This window comes from Phocoena phocoena, chromosome X (genome assembly GCF_963924675.1).
Source record: "Phocoena phocoena chromosome X, mPhoPho1.1, whole genome shotgun sequence".
Lineage (NCBI taxonomy): Eukaryota > Metazoa > Chordata > Mammalia > Artiodactyla > Phocoenidae > Phocoena > Phocoena phocoena.
This window is the reverse complement of record NC_089240.1, coordinates 54,491,454-54,516,285: the sequence shown is the minus strand read 5'-3', so window position 1 is coordinate 54,516,285 and position 24,832 is coordinate 54,491,454. Positions and strand designations below refer to the sequence as shown.

Genomic DNA, 24,832 nt, shown 5'->3' with positions numbered 1-24,832 from the left:
CCAATCTTGTCTGAACAGAATGGCCAACGGCCTTCCAGGATGTTGGTGAAGCCTCTTGCAGGCACTGTCTCCCCCATATCACCCTGAAGAGAAACTAAGTCCCTGAACTCAGGGACAAGGTTTACTGGGACCAAGTTTGTAACAGGTCCAATCTGGGAGGTAGGGAGAAGAATGAGTGAACATCTTTTTAGCCTCCAATCATTACAAAGCCTAAATAACTCTAGAAGGGATGGACACTGGGAGGCCTAATCCTAGGGCAGTTGACATCCTAGAGCATATAGCCAGGGCTCCGCCTCCTTCTCTAAACCCTATGATGTTCTAATTCTGCAAATCACAGGACCATGAAGAGGAAGGCAGTGGTGGGGGCCAGTTTTCAACCTACTACACTTGACTCCTGCAAAGCAACAGTAAATGTGGGGGTATTTCCCAAATCAAGTGGGAAGTGCCTCTGAGCTGAGAAAGTGATCTCTTCTAGAAAGCTAGATCACCTGGGATAGAAGAAAAAGAGGGTCCCATCATCACCATAGTGGGCCATCTCTCTGCCTAGGGAAGTGAGTGAGGGCTGAGGGGCTAGGTTTGGTCCCATGGCTGTACTGAATGCTTGGCATGACTCCTGGGCTGCTCTAGTTAGTGGCTCCAGCACAGTGTGAGTTAGGCAAGAGTGTAGGAGTGTGAGGGCAAGGAAGAAGGGAGGAGGGGTCCCTAGAGGCTGGGTGCCCATTACATGGACTCAAACTCATCAATGCGCTGCTTAGTATTGCCCTGCCGGATTTGGCGCAGGGTCTTGTACTTGTCTCGACCCAGTCGCATGTTCTCAGCATGGATCATGTCATTAGCAGTCTTCTTGGACTCATCACGGGCATTGGCCAGCTCTGAAGTGAGGGCCTGTGAGGGTGCAAGGGGATAAGGGGTTAATGGCTTCCTCTCATTTTACCTCCCCTCATTAACCAGATGTACTTCCTGATTTATTTCCTTCTTACCTTCCTCCCACCCTCTCCACCACCTTTCTCTCTCACTCCCCCACCCCTGCCCCCCTCTTTATACACACAAACACAGACACACACATTTTTTGAGAGCCATTTCCAGCTCTGTTAGAACTACAGTGGGGCAAGAATAATAATAATAATAAAAAAACCAGAACACCAACTTAGCAGATCAACTGATGACAGAATCCTGAGAGTAGAACAATACACCAAAGAGATTCAAGTAGGAATTGTGACAACTAAGTATTTTCTGAATATGAGGTAAATGGAATATGGGTGGAGGATGGAGCAAAAAAACAACAAAAAAAGAAGAGGCGGTCCAGGCTCTGATTAATAAGTGAGAGCTGGGACTTCCCTGGTGGCACAGTGGTTAAGAATCCACCTGACAATGCAGGGGACATGGGTTCGAGCCCTGGTCCGGGAAGATCCCACATGCCGCAGAGCAACTAAGCCCGCGTGCCACAGCTAGAGAAAGTCCACGTGCAGCAATGAAGACCAAACACAGCCAAAGATAAAATAAATAAATTTATAAAAATAAAAATTAAAAATTAAAAAAATAAGTGAGAGGTGCTCTCCCTTAAAGCTCTCATTGAGAAATGCTCAAGCTCCCACACAGCACTGAGACAGGCTCCTCTACTGCTCCCGTGCCCCGATGATCTAGGGAAGGCCATGGGCTACTAAGTCAATACACATGGTCTCCATGACCCTTTGGGTCAGCCTTGATACCTTCAGGTGCTTCTGCACACGCTCATTCTTCTCTGCCTCAGTGGTACGTTCCTCCTCGCTGCGATCCTTGGCCATGGCATCAGCCCGCAGTTCAGCGCTGGCCTCTGCACCGTTCTCATCCTGCTCATCCTGCTCATTCTCGGCAGGCTCTGCCACATGAGGCGTGCTCATAGCAGTCTTCAGCTCTGCACGGGTCTTCTCCAAGTCTTCTTGTACCATCTGAGCCTGCCCAGTAACAAAGGAAGAGAAGGACTGGCAGTCAGACCAGGCTAACTTGCAGCATCCCTATGTGTGCCTAGAATGGCCCAGCAGGAAGCAGGCACCAGGTAGGCCAAGTCACTTTGTCTGACTGATCCTGAGTTCCTTCAGCTGTATAATAGGAGTAATTCCTATTACTAGTACCAAATTCCCTGGGGGTACTGGAGAATTCTGGGAAGTATTTGAGAAAGCCTTGAGCTCCTTCTCCCATGATACCCACTGTCAAGGAAGGATGGAAGCGTGAAGAAACCCAAATCCTCACATCGGTCAGAATGGCCATCATCAAAAAATCTGCAAACAATAAATGGTGAAGAGGGTGTGGAGAGAAGGGAACCCTCTTGCACTGTTGGTGGGAATGTAAGTTGATACAGCCACTATGGAGAACAGTATGGAAGTTCCTTAAAAAACTAAATAGAACTACCATATGACCCAGCAATCCCACTACTGGGCAAACCATATACCCTGAGAAAACCATAATTCAAAGAGAGTCATGTACCACAATGTTCACTGCAGCACTATGTACAACAGCCTGGACATGGAAGCAACCTAAGTATCCATCGACCAATGAATGGATAAAGAAGATGCAACACATATATACAATGGAATATTACTCAGCCATAAAAAGAAATGAAACTGAGTTATTTGCAGTGAGGTGGATGGACCTAGAGTCTGTCATACAGAGTGAAGTAAGTCAGAAAGAGAAAAACAAATACTGTATGCTAACACATATACATGGAATAAAAAGAAATGGTTCTGAAGAACCTAGGGGCAGAATAGGAATAAAGACACAGATGTAGAGAATGGACTTGAGGACACGGGGAGAGGGAAGGGGAAGCTGAGAAGAAGTGAGAGAGTGGCGTGGACACATGTACACTACCAAATGTAAAATAGATAGCTAGTGGGAAGCAGCCGCATAGCACAGGGAGATCAGCTCGGTGCTTTGTGACCACCCAGAGGGGTGGGATAGGGAGGGTGGGAGGGAGACGCAACAGGGAGGAGATATGGGGATATATGTATATGTATAGCTGATTCACTTTGTTGTACAGCAGAAACTAACACACCATTGTAAAGCAATTATACGCCAATGAAGATGTTAAAAAAATAAAATAATTTTTTAAATAAAATATAAAATAATGGGGCTTCCCTGGTGGCGCAGTGGTTGAGAGTCCGCCTGCCAATGCAGGGGACATGGGTTTGTGCCCTGGTCTGGGAAGATCCCACATGCCGCGGAGTGGCTGGGCCCGTGAGCCATGGCCGCTGAGCCTGCACATCCGGAGCCTGTGTTCCGCAATGGGAGAGGCCACAACAGTGAGAGGCCCATGTACCGGAAAAAATAAAAAAATAAATAAAAATAAAAGATACTTCCAGGTATTATCTTTAAAAATAAATAAATAAATAAAAGAATCTAAGGAACTGGAGCCTATGCATATGATTCCCCATCCCACACTGCTTTGTCCTGGGCACGGTATTTTACCTTCTGCTGCCATTCCACAGCCTCACTCTCCTTTTTCTGTCGGGCCATCTCCAGCTGGGAGATCCGAGATGTCAGCTCTGCCATTTCCAAGGCCTGTGGATCAATTGGAAGCTTATGAGAGGTGGGCCTTCTGGTCCTCAGGCCCCAGGTGTCTTCAACCCCAGATCCCCTGAGAACTAACAGGGAACTTGCTGCTCCACTTGCTTGCTGCTCTGGAGGCTCTTTTTACCACACTTCCTCCAGGAAGCCCAGAGGAACACTCATTCTCAGATCTACTATAGCACCCTATTAACTCCAAACTATTTCCTTATAAGTCAGAGCTCCCTGCCTAGACTATAGACCTGAGGACAAACAACGTGTCATCTCTGGCTCTTCCTCATCTCTCTCTCCCTCTCTCCCTCTTGGTATTGCCAATTGCACAGTTAGGGCCTCAGTAAAGCTTTGGAGATCACTGTGTCACTGCCTGAAGTGGCAGACCCTTTCCTGTTATCCTACAATGCTCAGGGCTCCACTAAGACTCTTCCCAGGACAAGTATAGGAATGACACTCAAGTGTCACAAAGTGATCTGAAGAAGGGAATAAGCTTATGCACGCCCTCACACTTTGGGCAAATCTCCCAGAGGACGTTTCCCCCTGAGAATCAGGTTTTAGGTTCTTGCACTCTCACTCCAAACAGTACAGGGGAAGAGCATACGTCAAGGAATTTGGGACACAGGTTCTTAATTTCTGAGACACAGAACCCTTGGAAATTGTGATGAAAGAATAGATGCTCACCCTTCTCCCCTAAAAAATGTATAGACACACAGTTTTACATGTGCTTTTAGCGAGAAAACCTTTAAAAGAGAGGCAGAAATGACTTCTCATTCTTACTCACTCACAACAGTGTGACCTCTGACGAGTCTCTTCAACCTCTCTGAGTCTTAATTTCCTTTTCTGGGCATATTATCCCACAAGGATAATCTCATAGGGTTATTAGGAAGAGGAAATAAGGAAGTAAGGAAAAGGGAAAAGTTGCTAGTATAGCTTGTAACACACGTAGCTAGTCAATCAAGTGTGAATCCCTTTACTACTTTCCTCCCTCTCTCCTTTGTCAGGTCATCAGCTCAAATCCCCAGTTGCTAAGAAAGAGAATAAAAGTAAGGGTTAGGGAAGAGTATTTGCAAAATGACTTCTCAGCTTGCTTCTGAAGGAGCTATCTGCTGGAAGCCTGCTGAGAGAGAGTTACCCTGCTGGAAGGAACCAGTCCTGCAAGCAGAGGTAGCTGTGAATAGGTAGGCAGACAGAAGAGAAAACTCAGGTCCCATAATCCCAGCCCATTTTGTAGCTTTACCAGTTGTTCCTGGGTCTTCTTCTGGTCCCGGGAGGCCTGCAACAGGGCCTCCTTGGCTTCTTCAGCTTCTTGACGCTCTTTGGCCAGTTTCTCAGCCTCGCTCTGGGCACGCTTCCGCTCCTGTTCAAGTTCCAGAGCCCTGCGGGTCTGTTCTTCCAGTTCTGGGAAGAGAAGGTAGGGGAAAGGTGGTGAAAAGTGCAGAGATCAAGAAGGGACACCTAACTTCCTTCCTGGAAATGCTTCACCCCAGGACACAGCTGGCAGAAAGTTCTAGGCACTCTTCCTCTTGCTCCATCACTCCTCTATTCTATAGTCATATCTGGAATATATGGCCTGAGTCTGCAGCTCAGACAGAAGGGTTTCCAGTTCATAGAGTCAGACTGTGGGAAAACCCAGTCTCCAAGGTGACTCCAAGCCTCACCTTGTTGAGCCTTCTTAGTCTGTTCCTCGATCTGCTTCAGCCTCTCCATCAGTTCCTCCTTTTCCCGTTCAATCTTCTCCTTCTCCTTTTCTGCCATCTCACGTTTCTTTTTCTCATTTTCCAGCAGAGCACTAGGAAAGGAGAAAGAAGGGAGGGAACAGGATAGCAAGGCCACATGGAAGCCTTGGAATTCCCAAGGCTCCCTGGCCCTGGCCCCTCAGTCCCCACCCATCCAACACACTCAGGGCTTGTGAGGCAAGACCACTCTCCCTTCTCTCTACATTCTTGTCCTTACATCACAGCCCTACGTGGGCCGGTATGCTCAGGGCCCTGTCAGTTTGTCCCAGAATCAGGAGATCCAACCTGGACTCTCAGCTTGTCCACTACCCAGTGGGTAATCAGTGGGTGACCTTAGCTACGTCATTTCTTTGCTCTTGCTCTCAGTAACCTTATCTGTAAAATGGCCAAATAAGTCCTGCCCTATCTACCTTATAAAGTTACAGGGAGAAAAGTTTTGGATCTGTGCTGATATACTGTGGTTCAAGTCTGGTGATCCCTATGGCTGGGGCATCAGTCCTCTGCCTGCCCTCTGAAGCTCAGCTCTAGGCTCCTTTTCTCCAGAATTTGTTGTAAATCTAAAATAAGTATTTGCTTTTTCTTGCCCCAGTGCCTCTTCCAGGAGGCCTTCTTTTCTCCCTTGGCTAGATGTCTTTTCTCTTTCTGACCCCTCAGAATACTTGGCCTATCCTTCTCCACATCCCTCCTCCCTGTTATTTTTCTCCATAGTACTTCTTATCATGTCACATACCATATAATATGCTTATTTGATCTGTCTGTCTCTTCCCACTAGAATGACAGCTTCATGGGAGCAGAGCAGAGATTTTTGTTTCTTTTATTTTTCACTGCTCAATAAATATATATTGAGTGAATGAATGACACAGTATTTGTACCTTGAACCGTTATATATATACTATTTTTTTCCTTTCTTCTACTATACTGTGAGGTCCTTGAGGTCAGGTTCCTGCCAGATCCAGTTCTGTAAACTGCCCCTAATTTCATTTTTCCGGAATAAATGTGAAATTTGGTGTCTAACCTCTCATACACGGAGTCATTTTCCAGCCTACTAGATTAGAAGCCTCCTGAGGTTCCAAACTCTTTATGACAGAGTATCTACTAAAACAGTGCTCTCAAACATTAACATGCACAGGAATCACCAGGGATCTTATTTTTCAAATAACTTACTGAGGTAAAATTCACATAATATAAAATTAACCATTTTAAAGCAAATAATTCAGTGGCATTTAATACATTCACAATGTTGTATGACCACTACCTCTATTAGTTCCAAGATATTTCATCACTCCAAAGGAAAACCTCATACCTGGTATTAAGCAGTTTCTCCACATCTCCCCTCTCTCCAGCCCCTGACAACCACCAATCTGCCTTCTGTTTATCTATTCTGGATATTTCATATAAATGGAGTAATACAATATGTGACCTTTTGTGTCTGGTTTCTTTCACTTAGCATAATGCTTTAGAGATTCATCTACATTGTAGTATGCATCAATACTTTGTTCTAAAATTTTTAATGGCTGAATAATATTTCATTGGATGGCTGTACAATTTGTTTATCCATTCATTCACTGATGGACATTTGGGCTGTTTCCAATTTTTGGCTATTGTGAATTGCACAGCTATGAACAGGTATGTGCATGTACCTGTTTGAACACCTGTTTTCAATTTTTTTCAGTATATACCTAGGAGTGGAATTGTGGAATTGTATGGTAATTCTACATTTAATTTTTTGAGGAACCATCAAATTGTTTTCTACAGCAGCTGAACCATTTTACATTCCCACTAGCAATGAGCATGAGTTCCAATTTCTCCATACCCTTGCCAACAACTGTTATTTTCTGTTTTCATTTATTATATCCATATTAGTGAGTATGAGGTGGTACCTCACTGTGGTTTTGACTTGCATTTCCCTAATGACTAAGGGTGTTTGCATGTGCTTGCTGGCCATTTGCATATCTTCTTGGAAGAAATGTTCAACTAGGATCTTAAGTTGCAGATTTTGAATCAGCAGCTTTGAGGTAGGTCTCAGAATACTGCCTTTCTAAAAAGTTCCAAATTTGATGCTGATGCTGCTGAGCTTTGATGCACTTTGAGTAGCAAGGGGCCTCAGTGCAAAAGGGCTTGGTAGGGAAAATTCTGGTGGCTCTGCCCAATTCCACTCAAAAAACCCTAGAGTCCAGGTTTAAATGTGCATGAAGCCTTCTGCTACTGCTGCTATACTGGTCAGATAGCCCAGAGCAACCCAGAGTCCACCTAGAAAAGCAATGGCATGAGGGTCATAGATAATGGGGAACTATGAAATGTCCCTCCCTCCTATCAGCCTCTGAAATCCTAGGGTTCTAAATGCCTGCCTCCTGGGGATGGGGATGCCTGAGACTTAATGGAAGGGGTGTATCCCTGTACAGCTCTCTCTCCCCCAGTACCAGGATGGCTTCATGCCTTGCCTTTAGCAGGCTTGGCACCTCTGAGAAGCTTCCTTGCCACAGCCCTGGCCCTCACTTCAGTTCCACGTCACCTACCGCTCCATCTGTTTCTGGTGCTTCTCCTCCCGGGCCTGTGCCTTCATCTGCTGCACCTCGATTGTGTCGGGCTTGCGGCGGCGCATGTATAGCTCATGGTTCCCCATACACAGAGCCAAGATCCGCTTGTTAATCCGCAGCCGAGGAGCATAGAAGACGAAGTCCTGGTGGAAAACCAGCAGTCAGAAAGAGTTTAGAGGGACAGATGAAGGTGGGCTTCTGCCTTCTGAAAAGCTAAGTCCAAAAGCACTGGAAAGATCATGTTACAGATGGGAAGACCAATTATCAGAGTGGTGAAGTGACTTGCCTAGGGTCAGATGGCAGGTTAGTGGCAGACCCAGGACTGGAACCCAGGCTTCTTGACTCCGAAACCAGTGCTCTTTCCACCGAGCCACAATTTCTTTCAACCTTTGCTTATGAAAAGCATCCTAAAATACCCTCAATGCAGTTGAAAGATAGAAACTGACTTTATCTGCTAATTAGATATCCTGCTGGGTCTCAGGGGCCTCTCTTAGAGGCCCAATAATCCCTGCATAATACCGTGGTGAGTGTAGTATGGGTGGGCTGGACTGGTTCTATAATCTCCTAAAAGCATATCCTAGACCCAGTCCCTTCAATCCTGTTTGGAATAAGGCAGTTTGTAAATACATACATGAATATATAAATCTCCTGAACATCGATTATCCTGGTTGTTGTTTTTTAAATATGCCCTTGATCTCAGCTGGCTTTGTTACTTACCTTTTTCTGATGAAAGTTGAGCACAGCAGCAGTATTAAAAAAACAAAACAAAACAAAGAAAAACAAAAAACACACACACACACAAGAAAATCCAGTGAGTTTGAGTTTGTTACTACAAATACCACTGGACCAAGGTCACCAGCTGATGGGCTAACCACCAGCTCCTGTGCCACTGAACCCAAACTGCTACCATCTCGCATTGCTTGGGGTGCAGTAGAAGAAGCACAAGAACCAGAGGTCAAACAACCTAGGTGTAAATCCCAGCTCTATCATTTTTAGCTATGTGATCTTGGGCAAATCACTCCATCCCTCTGAAACTCAGTTTCATCACTTATAAAATAGGTATGCTACTACCTACCTGACAATGTCGTTGAGGGTTTAAAGAGACAACATATATAAAGTTCCTAGCAGGGCAAGTTCAGAGACCTCAGAGCTGGAGAGGAATGGTTGAGGCCTCATGAGAAAGGTCTGGTTCAGCATGGCCATTGGCCCTTGTTGGACATGAGGTACATCAAAAGAGGAGACTCTCATCTCAGTTTTCTATCCTATTCCCAAGCACCAGCTTTCCAGTCTTGTCAGCCACAGGCAACTGAGTAGGTGACAGGTATGGCAAGCATGTTAGAGGAATGACTGGACTGAAAGCACTTTCTTGGTTTTGGATTGCTCTGGAAAGAAGTCTTGAGAGGACAGCAGCAAAGTTATAACAGAAAGAACACCTGGAGAATCATCTTTGGATCTGGACTTCTCCTGGCTCTGTCCTTTCTCCAGAATTAAAGATAAATCGAGTACATGAACAGTTTCCACTTTCTAGGGCCTAGAGGCTTTAAAAGATAAGATGTACTCTCTGTTTCCACCCCAGAGCCTCGGGGAAGTAAAAGACAGTGGCTAAGAGGCAGTAATTAGACTGCCTGTGGCTCTCCATAATCCATGCTTCTCCTGAGACACAGGTAGCAGTGTGGCACCAGTTATAGGATGCCTCCTGACCATTTCTTGGCATCAGCATCCCCTTTCATTGCCAATCGCCTTTTGTGCCTCCTATTCCCACCCACATACACAAAAAAGCCAAAAAAGGGAGAGAAATATAGAATGACACAATTGCTTTTAGCATTATCCAGGCCTTGGCAAGTACCTGTGTTGGCCAGTGGGAGGAGTCACTTACCGGGGCTTTTTTGTCAATGGGCTTGATGACAAATTTCTTGTCATTAAAAGAGATGTTCCTGATTTCACTCCAGGGGAAGCCTATCTTAGGAGTCAGTCTGTAAAAATGGATGCCAAGAACATTAGGATAAAGGCAAGACAAGAAGGACTTAGAGGGTTGGTGCCTTGCCCTCCCCACCACCAACTCCTCCCTTAAGGAGGTAGATTCATTGCCAGCTCAGCCAGTGTCATCACATGCCACCAGGTCAGTTGCCAGCATTGAGGGTGCACAAAGGACCTCCTGATACCACAATCAACATATCCCTTGTCCCAATATCTGAGGTTTGTTTTATTTTATTTTTTGTTGAGGCATGGACCTTGTAACAATCTCTCACAAGAATCCCCAGCCCTACTTAACTGGAACTCTTCTACCCAAGGTTGTAAAAGTTGGGGAGAAGGTAAATAATGAGTTCCAAGACTCAGAAGTTACACAAAACAATAATATACTGATCTCCATCCTCATCAAGAGCAAGCCAAGAAGGGACTTCCCTTCCAATGCAGGGGACATAGGTTTGATCCCTGGTCGGGGAACTAAGATCCCACATGCTGCGGGGCAACTGAGCCCACATGCCGCAACTACTGAGCCCACGTGCTCTGGAGCCCACGCGCCACAACTAGAGAGAAGCCCGTGCACCGCAACGAAGAGCCCATGTGCTGCAACTAAGTCTCAACATGGCAATAAATAAATAAATATTTTTTTTAAAAAAAGAGCAATCCAAGGAAAAAAAATAAGCTAGTGCGATAAGGCTGTAGCAAGAGGGATTATAGGCCAAAAGGCACTTAATCATCATATGCAAAGGAGATTAATTACAAATCGTGACAAGGTAGGTTTTAGACCAGTGTCGTCCAACAGAAATATAATGAGAACCACACATGTAATTTTAAATTTTCTAGCAGTCACACGAAAATAAGTAAAAAGAAATAGGTGGAATTAACTGTAACAGCAGTTCATTTAACCCAGTATACGTAAAATACTATCATTTGAACATGTAAATCAATATTTTTAAAAATATTAGTGAGATATTTTGTATTCTGTTATTCACACTAAGTCTTCAAAGTCCAGTATGGAGTTTACACTTAAAGCACATCTCAATTCAGAGCAGCCACATTTCAAGTGCTCAACAGCTATATGTGGCCAAAAGCTACCACAGCGGACAGTGCAAGTCTAGTCAATGCAAGATTTAGAGGCCTGAGGGAGGTTGTACAATCATCTGGACTGGTCTAAACTAGGTAGAAGAAGAATGATATAGGTGGCACCCAGGAAGTATAATCCTACTCTGTCAAATCCTAGGTGTCAAAGTGGCCCAAAAAACTAAGTAAGCTCTGAACTATACCTGTCATTCTGCTCATAGATGTTGAGACCCAGGGCATCCACTCCCAGCCACAGCTCTGAGCCTTTCTTGTTCTTGATGCTGAAGTAGTTCACACCATACATCTCCAGATCCTGGGCAATCTTCAGATACTCCAGGACAGCATCCTCCCTAAACAAGACAGCAGGGTGGGGCGGGGGCGGGGAATATAGGGGACCCTGTGAATCAGACCCGGGGAGACAGAAAGCCTACTTGTTCTGCAATTCTGACAAGAATCTTGCTATAAGGGGTGGGCAAGAGGATGGAAGGTGAACAGATGATGGCGAACAGAGCACAACATGACTTTTGCCAAAACATGCTCACAGGAGCCTCAGGTCTGAGGTTCCCAAGGGGAATAAAGGCGGGATGACCCTTGCTGGCCTCTGGCATGTTAGCTATCACAGAAGCCTCGTACGCAGGCACATTATTAGCAGAGCCCAGATGAGGTGGTGATGGCAAAATGGTAAAATTTGTTCTTCAACTAGACAATTCCCAAATGGTATGCCACGTTTATAGAGCTCCTTCTTCATTTCATTCTTGGGGAGGAGACCCTGGTGGCACAGAAGCTCCCTAGGGATCCTGAGATTCCCTCCATTTCTTTATGGTCAAAATTGTCTGGGCTATCAGTTGCCATCATTCACAAAAAGTACAGCTTTATAATGGCCCTGATTTGCCTTCCATTTCTAATTTCCTGTTTCTCTCTCTCCAATGTCCTCCAGTGTTCCTTGCCCTCTGCCTCTTCTCTCTCCAGAACCAACTCTCATTCTCCCTGCAGGGGCAACAGAGCCCACAGTTGCTAGGGCCGGCTTACCTGAGCATGCCCCGGTGCTCCTCATGCCACACCTGGATACGTTCCTCCCACTGGTCCTTGTTAAGTTTGTGCTGTTCCAGGACCCTGGAAAGACAATGCATGGTGAGTAGTTTAAAGCACAAAGTCCAAAAGCAGGGGTAAAGGGAAATCTACTTAGCTCCCCAAGGGGTTGATGCAAAAAGTATGTGGGGTCATTACACCAGAAGCAGACTGAAATTACAGCAGGAAGTATTAATTAGACATAGGGAACTGCCTGAGGAGTATGAGAGATACAGAATGGGTGACCAAGAAAGACAATAGGAACACCTTCCTTTGTACCTTTAACCAGAAAATCCAATAATGTGCTGTGGTCTCTAAGCAGAGCAATAACATATCAACAGTCTGTGCTGGCTTGTGGGGCTAAGAGTAGGAACGGGTCTCATGGAGGCATGCACGCGCTCTCCTAGCTCTTTGTGGTACCAACAGTTTGCATTTGTGAGACTATTGCTCAGGGATAAGATTACAGCCTGTGGCTACAGAACAAAGAACTGAGCCCAAATGGCTCTGGGAGAAACTATTGATAATGGGCTCAACCTCCCAGATCTACTAGATCATAAACAAGGCTTGCTTTAAATATGCTATCTCAGACATTATGGCAGTGACTTAGGTAGAGTCCCAGGGCACAACCACTATCCCTAATACCTTCAGGTGAGTTGTACATTTGCCACAGCTCCACTGGGACTGAGGCTACCAGAATGAAACAGAACTTTTCCTTCCAATCCAAAAGCCTATGAAAATAGCAAATGGATGCAGTGGGGTTAAAAAAAATCAAGAGACTAGGGTTCTAGATCACCTTAAATGAGCTGTGGGAGATTGAGCAGGTCAGAGTGAGCACCTCTGCACATCTATTCCCTGAGCTAATAAGGATTGTGCTGCCTTGTTCATTTTCTATGTTGTTGTGATGCTAAAACAAGAATGAGTGTTTGAGAATGTTCAATTTTGAAGTTTAAAAAAGCAGAAATCTCTGTACACTGATTATCAATATTAAAAGACTGTTTGAGCTCCCCACATCCCTGGCTTAAGTATTTCTCACTCCTATGAACCTCTGATATAAGAGGTCTAAATCAGTGAAAAGGATTGAGAAAATGGAACTGGGGCAAGGAGAATTAATCTATCTCTGGTTCTCTATATAAGCACCTGTTTCCAGGGTAATGAAGTCCTGTAATTAGGCAAACAGAGGAGGAAAAAAAGCTTTTTATTTTGAGAACCAGAGAAATAACAACAGGGTATGGTGCCATATGCAAATATGTCTGTCTGAGCAGCATAACATGGTCTTCAGACAGACCCTAGTGGAGAGGGACAGATCTGGCAACCTCTGTATAATACGGATCAGTCAGCTTTGGGCTGCAGCCCACGCTGAACAGGGCACATGGCCAGTACATCACCTCACCTCTGTGGCAGCAACTTGTCCCCGGCCAAGTAGCCAGACTTGTGGACTTCCTTATTGAAGTCACCATACTTGGACTGGACAGCATAGGAGGCCAGCAACACAGCAGTCTCAGGTGGGCAGTAAATATCATCATTGAGAATGCCCTCCTTCACTTGCAGGAAGAATAGTCGCTGTGTGATGTCCTGGATCAATTCCTCGGATACATCCTCAGGGTAGAACTTAGCCCGGAACTTGAAAAGCAGGGGGCTTTCCTTCCGCACATCCTGGGCAGTCACCTGGGAGCAGCAAGGGGTTATGGGCTCTCAAAAAATAGACTTTAGGGATGGGGGAGTGGCTATAGGGTAGGGAGAAGACACTGAAAAGTCATCAATTTGGATAATCCCAAAGAGTTGGGTGGCAATTCTCCTGGTAATTCAGAAAAGAGACACATTACTTTCATTGGGGACCCAATCCCATATCCATAATTGCTTCCTGTAGGGAATTACTTCCTGAAAAAACCTAACACCCACTGATAGTCATAAGCCCTTAAGCCATCATCATCTGACAATATATCCAGCTGCCCCCATGGTCTGAAAGTAGGCTTAAGAAACTTCTCTTTTAAGGCCCCCCCAACTCCATAAATCAGCAAAATAAAGACTAGGATGTATGACTGAGGTCTGGGAATCGGCTATAGGCAAAAGCACAAATCAGACTGTCTTTTAAAGCCTGAAATTGGCTATTAGTGGCTCACATTTTTCCAGCAGAAGTCTCCACTCTTTGTGAAAAGAAGACTCTGCCAGCAGAAGGTGGGGCACCCATCCTCTAGACACTGTCAGGAAAATAAGCCATAGGACAGTATGGAGACCTCCAAGGACAAAGTCAGCCAGTTTGAGGATAACTGCCATGTTCCTGCAGAGATGCTGCTTGGAGGTGGAGAGTTTGAATGGACATATACTTAAACCATCCCACTTGGAGTTCAATTGAGAAAGAAAATCAAGAAAGGACACATCTGTATGGGGCCCAGGCATCAGTTGACAAGCAAGAAAAGGGACAAGATAAAGATTATGAGACTTTCAAGATTCTTTCCAGTTTAATAGTCTATGAGTCTCTGTTTAACAAATTTCCTAAAGCCCTTCAGTTTGGAAAGGAAAAAAGGATACCAATCCCGTCCTGAAGAACTACTAATGGCTATGGTCCATAAGTGGGTCCCATCCTCCTTGGACACTGGCCATTCTTGCTGTTAGGAGTCCAAGTGGAGACAGCAAGAGGTCTGCCCTTATTCTGATCTAGTGGTCGATCAGAATTTTTCACTCATGAAAAACTGAGCCCTAGATGCCCTGCATTTGCCAGCGAACACATTTTACACCCCTGAGAAAGATCTGGTAGAGGAGTGAATTCTAAACCTGACGATGGGATAAGCAATTACCTTCTTATTGAGTTTTAGCCAAGTAGAGAAACCCTTAGTGTCCTGGTACTGCAGACCAAAAAACCAAACTTCCCTCAGGCCGATAGTTTTCACCACCTGAAAGAAAAAACACAAAACAACCACTAGTTGAATGCCTACCTTGTGCCAGGCACAGAGGACAGAAATGTGGAGCTCACATGGTCCCAGGGTCTGGCAAGAAAATATACTTGAGCAGGAGCTAAGAAACGATGTCAACATCTCTCTGAACAAAGTACTTTCGCTGAGGTAGGGACTGGATCGATTACTTATGAGCACGACCACACGCCAATAACTTGATATCCATTATTTCCTTGAATTTTCACAATAGCCCTATGATATAATTACAATTGGGCCAATTTTATAGATAATAAAAGTAAGGTTCAGAAGTGAAGGTTCAGTTAGTAAGTAGCAGAGTCAGGTCTGTTTGACTCCAAACCCATTCAAATCCAGTGCTTTCTGCCACCACCACCACCCGCCTCAATTATGCCATGCAGCTTCACACACCCAGGATGGATTAAAAGCTGAAGGTAAAAACTGTTGGTTTAAATCCTGAATCTTGTTCTCCTGGATTACTTCTCTATGTTTAGCAACTAGGAATAATGCCCACACCCTTCAGACTGAGTCCTATTTACAATGTCCAAATAAAGAATGTTTGAGGAGACAGAGCAGGGACTGTGGTATCTATACACCCCAAAGCTGTGCTGTGCCTAGGGGCTGAGATGCTTCTTTCCAATCCTGATTAGAGTTCAGTCATGATTCCCCTTTACCACTCACACAGGTTGAGAGTGGGAATGAGGGTGGAAACAGGGTGAGTACCTCAATGTGGTAGCTGAGGGGCCCCATGGTGTTCTGGGCATCTTGGCTGAGCAGTGGGCAGGAAAGGGAGGCCAGCCAGGAGAAGACAGATGGGGTCTGTTTTCCAGTCCCCGACATTAGCATGTAAATAGTTCTGGCTGGTGGCTCAAACCCAGCATGCCCACCACTGGGGATAGAGGCAATAAAGCTGAGCCACATCCTAATGAGGTCACGCTGGCATCAGAGTCTTCTTTATATTTTCTTCTATTGTGGGGGGGTGCTGGGGGGGGTTGAGGTGAAGAAATTTACCTGGACTTAGAAACAGGTAACAAGGACCCAGTGTTGCTTATGTCCTCCCTGTGAATAAATCAGTATCTCCCCTCAAAACGCACACACGCACGCTCACACACACACACACACACACACACACACACACACACACACACACACTGCACTGTATCCAAAGTCTGCACTACACATCCAAGGCCAGGCCCCATAGTCACTCCCAGAGCTTACAATCTAGAGCTTCAGAGGTCCCAAGGAAAAAGTAGATCATGTTTATTAAACTACCTGTTATGTGCCAGGTATCAAACACTGAACAACCATGAGATAGTTATTATCTCCATTTTATAAATGAGGAAAATAAGGCTTAGAGAGGCAACCTGTCTAAAACTGTAGAGCCTAGACTAGAATCCTAACTGTATGACTCCAAAACCTATACCCTTTTCTCTTGCATGCTATCTCCTAATGCCAAGGGCTCAAAGGATCTTAGAAGCCCTGGGGTTCCCAAGTGACTAACTCCCTTGTCTCTCTTTTGGCCCAGATATCCCAGCCAGACAATGAACTTTGACTACCTCTGCATCTAGATATAGTTCCTGGCTTTCCCACTAGACTCAGTCAACAACAGCTTTGGAGAGAAGCCATATCCCGAGGTCATTAACCTTCGTGAGCTCACCAGGGTATGCATGGTGATCACCCCTCCCTTTCTAGCTTGAATCAGGTATCAGAAAACCTCAGTGGAAGTCTCAATTCTGTCTCCAATTTGCTGTATGATCTTAAGGTAGCATATTTCCCTCTGTGGGCCTCAGCTTCCTCATCTATCCAGCTTCCCCATCTACTACAAATGGTGTGGCTTAAATGACCTCTTTCTGCTCTCAAGTTCTACCATTCTACTAATTAGGTTATTTGTAAATGACCAAGAAATACAACCCCATTTCCCACCTACCTCTTGCCAACTTGGGTAACTAGGAACATGCTTAGAAAAAATAAATGAAGGAAGGTGCAGGGTATGAGGAAAGATCAAAAGACTTCCAGGATTCAATGGCAAGGTGAGTCCTTGAGTCTAAGTCAATAGGCAGTAGGAATTACCAGGTTTTAGATGACAACAAAGTAGTCATGTTGAAATGTGATTTTGGCTTTTTTGCAGAGGATAGAGGGAGAGGATGTGGACAGCAAAGATTTTTTTAAAGCACCTCTTATCCTATATCTAAGATAGGGCCTAATTAACAATTCTAATGGTTTTTCACAAGGCTGCAAAATAATAATGTACCAAGGTACAGTTGGTGGAAAGAAATAAGTTCCAAGAAACGACTCAGCCCCAAGAGAGAAAGGGACCCACTGAAGATGTTGAAGATGGACCACTAGGGCCAGGATGCTAGGTCACGGCAGGGCAGACTGGGAACAGAACTAGTAGGGCAGCAACTGGTTTTTGTCTGTACCAATGGCACAGCTGTAGAGGCTCAGAGACCCCAGAACTAAAAGGAAATGAGGAAGGCACGGACTACACAGCCAGTCCCACAGGTCCCAGGAGTAAGTTCCTTAGCCTCTTCTTGCACCATGCTGTCTGTTTCACTAGTGGGATGGGTAGGGGTGTGATGAGAAGAGGATCATGGGAGCCAAAACAGTTCCAGGATCTAGAGTATCTCTGAGGATAAAGTAATAGCTAAAGCGATAGCTAAAGAAAGATTTCAGGATCAGCAAGGCATTTTAATCTCTCTGAGCACTGCCTCTTCCCTTATGAATACAGAGAAATCAGATGCATATAAATTTTCCACTTCCTTAGGCTGTAGGGCTTGGAGAGATGAGCAATGTCTCTTAGCCTCCACTGAAGTCCTAAAGTGAGGAAGTGAGGGTGTTGGGGGAAGGAAATATGGTCTGAAGTCAGAATCAAGACTGAAAAAGAACAAAGAATAAAACAGATGACCCCCGGACCCCAGGCTATAAGGAAAACTTCAATTAAGGTCCACAGGGCGCTGGGAATCATTTGATCAGGCAACTCTTGGCCCCATTTCAAAGTCCTGAAATATGGAAATGAGGCCAAGCTTAGCTTGCTTCCAGCTTTGCCTCCAGCTGAGACCTTACTCCAGAGGAAACAGAAACCTCGTTTTCTAGTGGGAAAGAGTATCTAGGTCCCAGTTCCAGGAACAACATCTGTGGCTCCAGTGACGGGTCCTTACCATTCCACTCTGAGAAATGGCTGTATCCCTGAGAAAAAATGTCTTTCTTTGCTCCCTTTGATTCCAGAGAGCCAGCTCATCTGGCCTGAGCTAGTATTCCTCAAAGCTGCCATGGAAGAAATCCTTAAGCAGCAGAAGATAATGAATGCATATACCCTGGGGACGGGGGTGGGGTGGGGTGGGGGTGGCAGCGTGAGATACAAGAAGATGGCTGCAAGCTACAATTTTTTTGAAGCCTGAAGGTTTAACCTTAATCATTTGTGCAAATTTTACTTTCTACTCCTTAAATATCCATGTTTTAATAATGAAATAGATATTATCTACAAGTAAAACTGATGCGCCAAGATACTAAATCACATCCATCCCACGGCTCTGTGTACCTCCTGGAACCTGCCACATTCACCTAGAGGGGCTAGGACTTCAGTTTGTAAGACACTGGCTGTGGATTCTATTCAGCCACACAATAGAAACCCCCCAAACAGACTGGAGCATTGCAGGATCCAAGCAGCATAGACTAGAAAACTGGGGTCCAGTGAGGGAAAGAGATTTGCCTCTGAGAAAATCCTCACTAATTACCAGGAGCATCTGGATGTAAGCAAGAACTCCCTTTTGCCTCTCTTTTGCATGTGAAGGCTACTTACGTCTGAGGTCTGGGGAGGGGTCAATTCTGGAAACCAAAGCCCCCCTCCTCATATCCCTTATGCATCTATCTGAGTAAATAAACTAGTGACATAAGCAGTCACTCCAGAAGCCCAGAGCAGGATTGGGAAGCAAGGCTTGGGCCTCAAGAGGAGAACTGCATGAGAAATTATGTGCAAAACTGCACCAATGCCCAAACACCTGAGGCCCACTGAGATCCCATTACAGGCTTGGCAGCAGCTGCATCAGCCACCCACCTGAAAGCAAATCAGTGCACAACTGGAAAATTCCAGGAGGGCTGCCACCATCGCTGTTTCTGCTACCCCACACTGCCTGTGCCCAAGTGGCCACCTGCTCTGTAACACAGAGCCCGTTAAGCTAGGGTTCTAAGTTTAGGGACCAAACTTTGTTCTTACAATGGAAACAGGCAAATAAAGAGGAGGTCACAGAGGACACAGCTGACAAAAGGCACTGGGAAAATTGCAAATGCTATAAGCTTTGGTTCAAGCCACTATACTACTTTCTAGCTATCTGACCTTAAACAGGTATTTTCCCCTCTCCAAGCCTCAGCTCATCATCTATAAGATGGGGATACTATTATTATAATAATAGATATTAGTTATTTTATAAAACAAAAATGGTAAAAAAGAGAAGAAAGGATTGCTGCCTTCAATGCAGAGTCGACAAATCCTCAGGCCTTCACTGAGCCAGAAAAGCATCCTGATTTCATGGCTCCCTTATCTGAACTCCCAGGGGAAATTCCACCCACTTATTTAGCCCTTAACAAGAATAAGCAACATTAGAATGCCTGCTATGCACCAGGCACTTTACTTACTCGAGGATTAAATAAGACTACAAAATCTCTAAGATTAGTGTGATTACTATTTTACTGAGGAAAGTAAAGTCCTAAGAGGCTAAACAAGCCGTCCAAGGTCACACGGCTGAATAGCAGGACAGAATTTGAACCCAAGGCTGACACCAAATCCCATGCTCTATATACCACCTCTATACACAACCTGAGCCTCAAGGGTGTTTGTTTCATTCAATGTGAGAGAAGAGTTGCATGTACTTTTCTCTGTTTCCATAGGTGAGTAACTCCAAGTTCCTTAAGGACAGAGATGGTGTTTGATAGGTCTAGAGATTCTCCTAGAGATACAGTAGACCTTCAGTCAATACTGAATCAGTCAATGAACAGATGAATGAATGGATAGATGCTCTGAGATTTCACCTCTCTTCTAGAGCTCAAAACCTTAAGTGGAGGGGGCAGGTAGAGCTAGAATAGAGCTAGAGCTAGAGACCATGGCTGAGGAGGAGCCAGGCAGAGGGTTCTTAAAGTGGAACTTATTATGGCAGCACTGCCCCTTAGTGGCACCTAGGTAATCAAGAGTCCTCGGAAGAACCTCACGCTTTAGAAATGGGGCTAAGTAACAAAATCGCTGTAACAAAATGTGTTCTCTCTCCTCCCTAGCTGTGAACACACTCACAAGAAGGAACAAAAGCAAACGGGAAGAACTATGGGCCCCACTTCCCTTTCCCACCAGGCCTTGTAACTCCTCAAGCTATGGCTTCCCATTGTTGCCTGTTATTTATCGCTGGTGCCAAGGAGGGTGCTTCCTCTCCAGTCAGCTTCCTCTCTGGTCATCAGCCAGACAACTGCTGGATTCCAGGATGGCCCCAGAGCTTCTGTCAATTCCTCCCAAGGAGTCCAGCTCCTTCCTCCTAGGCCCCTGATCTCCCTGAATGATGGATCTCAAAGGTCAGACAGAATGGACTTCCTTCCTTATGCCTCATCAACTTAGAGAGAGGGAAGAAGGGAAGAGATCAAATCCCCCAGTGGCCTGTGAACACGCATCTCTGAGGATTTCCATCCAGACCGGCCTTGGCCCCGAGAGTGCCAGATGCTCAATTCTGTGTCAGAGTTGAATTTTTTTTTTTCCTGTAGCTTTCACCTATGGGATCCCAGCTCTGCTCCTTCTGACCTCACAGAACATGACTGCCCCCTCCTTCCTACAACAGCCCCTCAGTGATCTCAAGACAGAGAATACATCTTCTCTTGAGTCTTCTCCAAGCCAAACAGGCTCGTTCACCCCAAACAGAGTAGCACAGTAGGGAAAAGTATAGTTTTACAGTCAGAGCTATATTTAAAACTCTGTATCACAATTTACTAACTACATAACCTAGAGTGTGTTTTTTCACCTCTCATAGGCAGGGTCACTACAAGAATTCAAACAAGGTTAGTCCATAGTAGGTGCTCACTAAATCATATTTCTCAAAACAACACTTATCTTCCTGGTGGGAAATCATGAATTTCCTGGTTTCCTCCCTTTCCTCTCCCCAACCAGTATGAAAGATTCAAGTCTCTCAAGGGCTTTTTTGGGGAAGCAGAAGCTTTCAGAACTAGCACACCAATCTGGCCAGGGCTCCCCACCAACTGGGCTTCCCTCAGAACCACACCCACAGTACGCAAACCAAACCAACACTAACAAAGAACTACCCGGCCCTGTGGCTTTTCAAAGTTAATAAACCCCTTTGTTCAAGTATTTTTCTGCTCTAGGCTCTAAATTATGCCTTCTTCACCCTCCACAGCAACGCCCTCCAATGCAAATGGACAAAGCCCCCAGTGTTGAAGGCAGGGAACAGTGTCATTTGTTTGAGAGAGGTGGGGTATAGAACCAGGGCTCTGGGAAGGCGTCTGGGTAGAGGCCAAGGGAGTCTCTGGTACCCAGCTGGACTATAAAATCCACATTGGCTGATACTCTCCTCTCTACTGATGCTGCCCAGAATGATACTGCTGTCTGAAGCAAAGGGCCCAACAGCCTACCTATGGTATGGACACCTTCTCCCTTTTGTCCCAGAGACAGTAGAAGCCTATCTAGGAAGAGCTGTCCCCTCACCAAGTATCCTTCCCCTCCCCACCCCCTGGCATATGCCAATTATAGATCATACTCAACTGAAGCATTTCCCTCCTTTTTACAGAAACGGGTCATCTGAAATCCAAATAGTGGGGTTAGAAATGGGAAAGAAAAGATATGGAATACAGAAATAAATGCCACAGATAAATTTCTGAGAGATAACCAGATTTGAGATATCAGTTAGACAGTGTACAGATGGGGAAACTGAGGCCCAAAGAGGGGAAAGTTTTGTGTAAGGTATCAGGAGAGTTAGTGGTAGAGCCAGGCCTAAGGCTCCAAATTTCCAACTTTCTATCCAGTGCCCTTTCGACTTCACCAGGCTGTCCCTTGAAAAGCTTTCCAGTATAAAACCTGCATGCAAAGGGAGAATGCAAAACCTTAATGTAATCAAAATGCATTCAGTCATTCCAGACTAGCATTGTAATCACTTGTGAACTATGTGAATGTCAGCACATTAATTGTAGTAAATGTGTGTTTAAATGTTCCTCTGACTAATTTGTCTTTTGTAAATTAAATATCAATGACTACCTTTCACCATTCGATACAAAACAAACTCCAGAGAAGAAGCAAGTTCTAGCTAGATCCAAAGTTAGATATGCTGAGGATCTTCAAGCCCATCTCCCAACTCTAGCTGATTAATGAGACAAGAAGTGTCACAGCATTTGGAAGCTATCATTTATTACATCTCTACTACATGCCAGATGCTTCACATAACACTCACTTCTCTATTTATATTTTCTTATTGCCTTTCTCTCCTATTTCTAATTTATCCTTTTGTATAATTATAAACCACCGTAACAAGTTTTCTGAGTAGCAAGTGAGATACAAATAACATACTCTTTCATAACCTCACAAAAAGCCTTTGAGGTAGGTATTAGACCCACTTTTGGGGGGCAGGGCCAGGAGAGGAACGAGACTACCAACCCAGAAAGGTTCAATAATTTTCCCAAGGCCTAGCTACGAATATGAAGATTTTGTTTCCCCATCTGTAAAATGGGGCCAGTACTAATTCCTGCATTCATTGGGCCTTGTGATAGTCAAATGATATGGTACACAAAATGTCTTGTCACAGTACCTGACATACTGTAAGCCCTGGACAAATGTTAACTTTCATCTGTAATAGCCATAGACAACAATTTTCCCACTCTACCACATGACATCAGGGACTCAGGAGACATGCCCAAGCTGTCCTCACATTTCTAGGCATATTTTCCTTCCTTTTACATAGAGATCTGAATGGAAAACAGCCTTGCACCATCCCCATCTCCATCCTCTCCCCTCACCAGTCAGGAGTATTCATAGTAACAGAATGATCTCATTTGAATATAATCTCCTTCTTCCTTTCCTTTCCCAACTCTGGGTAAGCTCTCAGACAGCAGAGGTACTCAGAGAGCAAAGGAGAAAGGGAAGCAAGAGGGCCTGGAAAATCCATTAAGGGGACATGCGGTCCCAACATCCAGGACAATGTTAGACTCCCACCTCACCAGAGGCGGGTGTGGAAGTAGGATAATGGCCCACCTGGAGGGATTCCAATCTCTGGAAATGGGAACCCCATTTTTACTCCTAGAAGTCTGGTCACAGATGGCACACTCCTTTGGCCCCTGGAGGGTCTTTGAATGCTAACAGATTCTGTGGCCCCCACCTGCCTATTATATAGCACATCCCTTTTGATAATGATGATTCACAGCAAAGGAACACCCCTTGGATTGGAGATGGGAATGAACACTTCAGCATTATCTCCATGGCATGATTACAGGAGCTGAGGTATCCTCTTATTGCATTCATCACCCCCAGTGGTATCCTAAGTCCCAATATTCCTTGAGGGAAATGTACATAGAGCACACTACTTCAGGGAGAATATGTTGGTTTCCTTCTACTAGGAAGAAAAAACAATGTGACAGAGGCCATGTTGTAGTGACAAGAACATGGGGTTCAAATACCAGCCAGATACCAGCTGAGTGCAATTAAGTTATTTAATTTCTGAGCATCATCATCAAAATAGAGATCACTTACATCTTTCAGAGTTGAGAGAAAGGCTCTGCATGCTGACATTTTAAAAGCATCTAGCACAGTCATATCCTACTCACTTCTCTTTTCTCCCATGTTCAGCACCAAGGATAGGATTAATCGGGGCCATCAAGGTGTAGGCTGCCAAAGTTAAACTTTGCCTCCTTTGTTATTAAGGGTGAGGCCAACCTTTGTTTTGACCTATCCTGGAGGAGTGAGTAGAAGAGATTCCCCAAAAGTGGGTATTATGGTGGAAGCTATTGGGAGAAGTGGGGGGCTAAGGAGCAACAAGTCCCTCCCTTACCTGGTCAAACAGCTGCTTGCCAGTGGTGTTGGGCTGAATGGCAAATTCCAGCTCTGCGTCCATGGTGGTCACACGCACATTGATCTAGGATGAGATCAAAGGAGGCAAGTTAGTTGTCTGGCTCTATGCTCAGCAGAGCCTGGGACAAGTCTCTGTTCAACCACAGGAGAGGGAATTAAGATGCAAGAACCTAAGACATTTAGATACTGGTGTGAAGGAAGGGAGATTATTGAAACAAACAATAACCTAGCCTCTGCTCCCAACCAGTTTACTGAAGACAAAAAACCCCAGAGCTACAGGGCAATGCTTACCAAGGGGCAAACAAATGAATGCAAATCAACCTACTATCAAGAGGAAACAAGTGTTGACTGTACTTCTTCCACCTACACCAGCCACAGCTGCAAGCCCACAGCGTTCTCTCTCCACCTCTGATCTATAGCCTGGATTATCCCTGGATTATCTACAGCACTGATCTTTGCAGAGGCAAGTTAAGGGCAGGATAAAGAACACTGCATTCTAAGCCTAGCATCATAACTGGTTCACTCTACAACCTTGGATAAGTCTTATCCCCTTCCTGGGCCTTAGTTCCCCTCATCTGTGCAAGGGCAGGAGTGCAGGGGGTGGAGGTTGTCAATTACACTAGGCAATCTCCAACAACCATTTCAGTGCTGACGTTTATGGTTCTATATACTGACTTACATTGTTAACACTTCCTGTATTTATGTCTCACTGGTCTCCCTAGGCTCAAGAGAGGAAAGGGGCCTCAACAGAGATAGGTGTGGGCAGCACAGAGGTGCTTGACTTCCCAAAGCCAAGTCAGCAGAGAGAAAAGGAATAGGGACAGGCCCAGATGGAAACACACAGTATTTCACCGGCACTAGAAAAAGTACCCTCTACCTTTAAGAAGAGATCCCCTAGCCAAAGTCAATGATAGCTGAAATTTCATCAATAGAGATATGTTCCTTTGGCTAAAAGCTTGGTGGTGG

At 45.1% G+C, this 24,832-nt stretch overlaps 1 protein-coding gene across 1 annotated transcript in view; it reads right to left on the bottom strand.

Annotated features, from left to right (window-relative positions):
- Nucleotides 1-218: 218 nt before the first annotated feature.
- MSN (moesin) overlaps nucleotides 219-24,832 on the bottom strand; it is a 66,224-nt gene continuing 41,610 nt past the window's right edge. The window contains exons 2-13 of the mRNA XM_065901160.1: nucleotides 23,847-23,930; nucleotides 14,716-14,811; nucleotides 13,311-13,585; nucleotides 11,882-11,965; nucleotides 11,056-11,202; nucleotides 9,684-9,780; nucleotides 7,787-7,950; nucleotides 5,193-5,323; nucleotides 4,772-4,932; nucleotides 3,442-3,534; nucleotides 1,710-1,934; nucleotides 219-885 (exon numbers count right to left, since the gene is read on the bottom strand). Coding sequence (XP_065757232.1) covers nucleotides 721-885; nucleotides 1,710-1,934; nucleotides 3,442-3,534; nucleotides 4,772-4,932; nucleotides 5,193-5,323; nucleotides 7,787-7,950; nucleotides 9,684-9,780; nucleotides 11,056-11,202; nucleotides 11,882-11,965; nucleotides 13,311-13,585; nucleotides 14,716-14,811; nucleotides 23,847-23,930 — 1,722 coding nt within the window. The 3' untranslated portion in view covers nucleotides 219-720. The remainder of the gene's footprint in view (nucleotides 886-1,709; nucleotides 1,935-3,441; nucleotides 3,535-4,771; nucleotides 4,933-5,192; nucleotides 5,324-7,786; nucleotides 7,951-9,683; nucleotides 9,781-11,055; nucleotides 11,203-11,881; nucleotides 11,966-13,310; nucleotides 13,586-14,715; nucleotides 14,812-23,846; nucleotides 23,931-24,832) is intronic.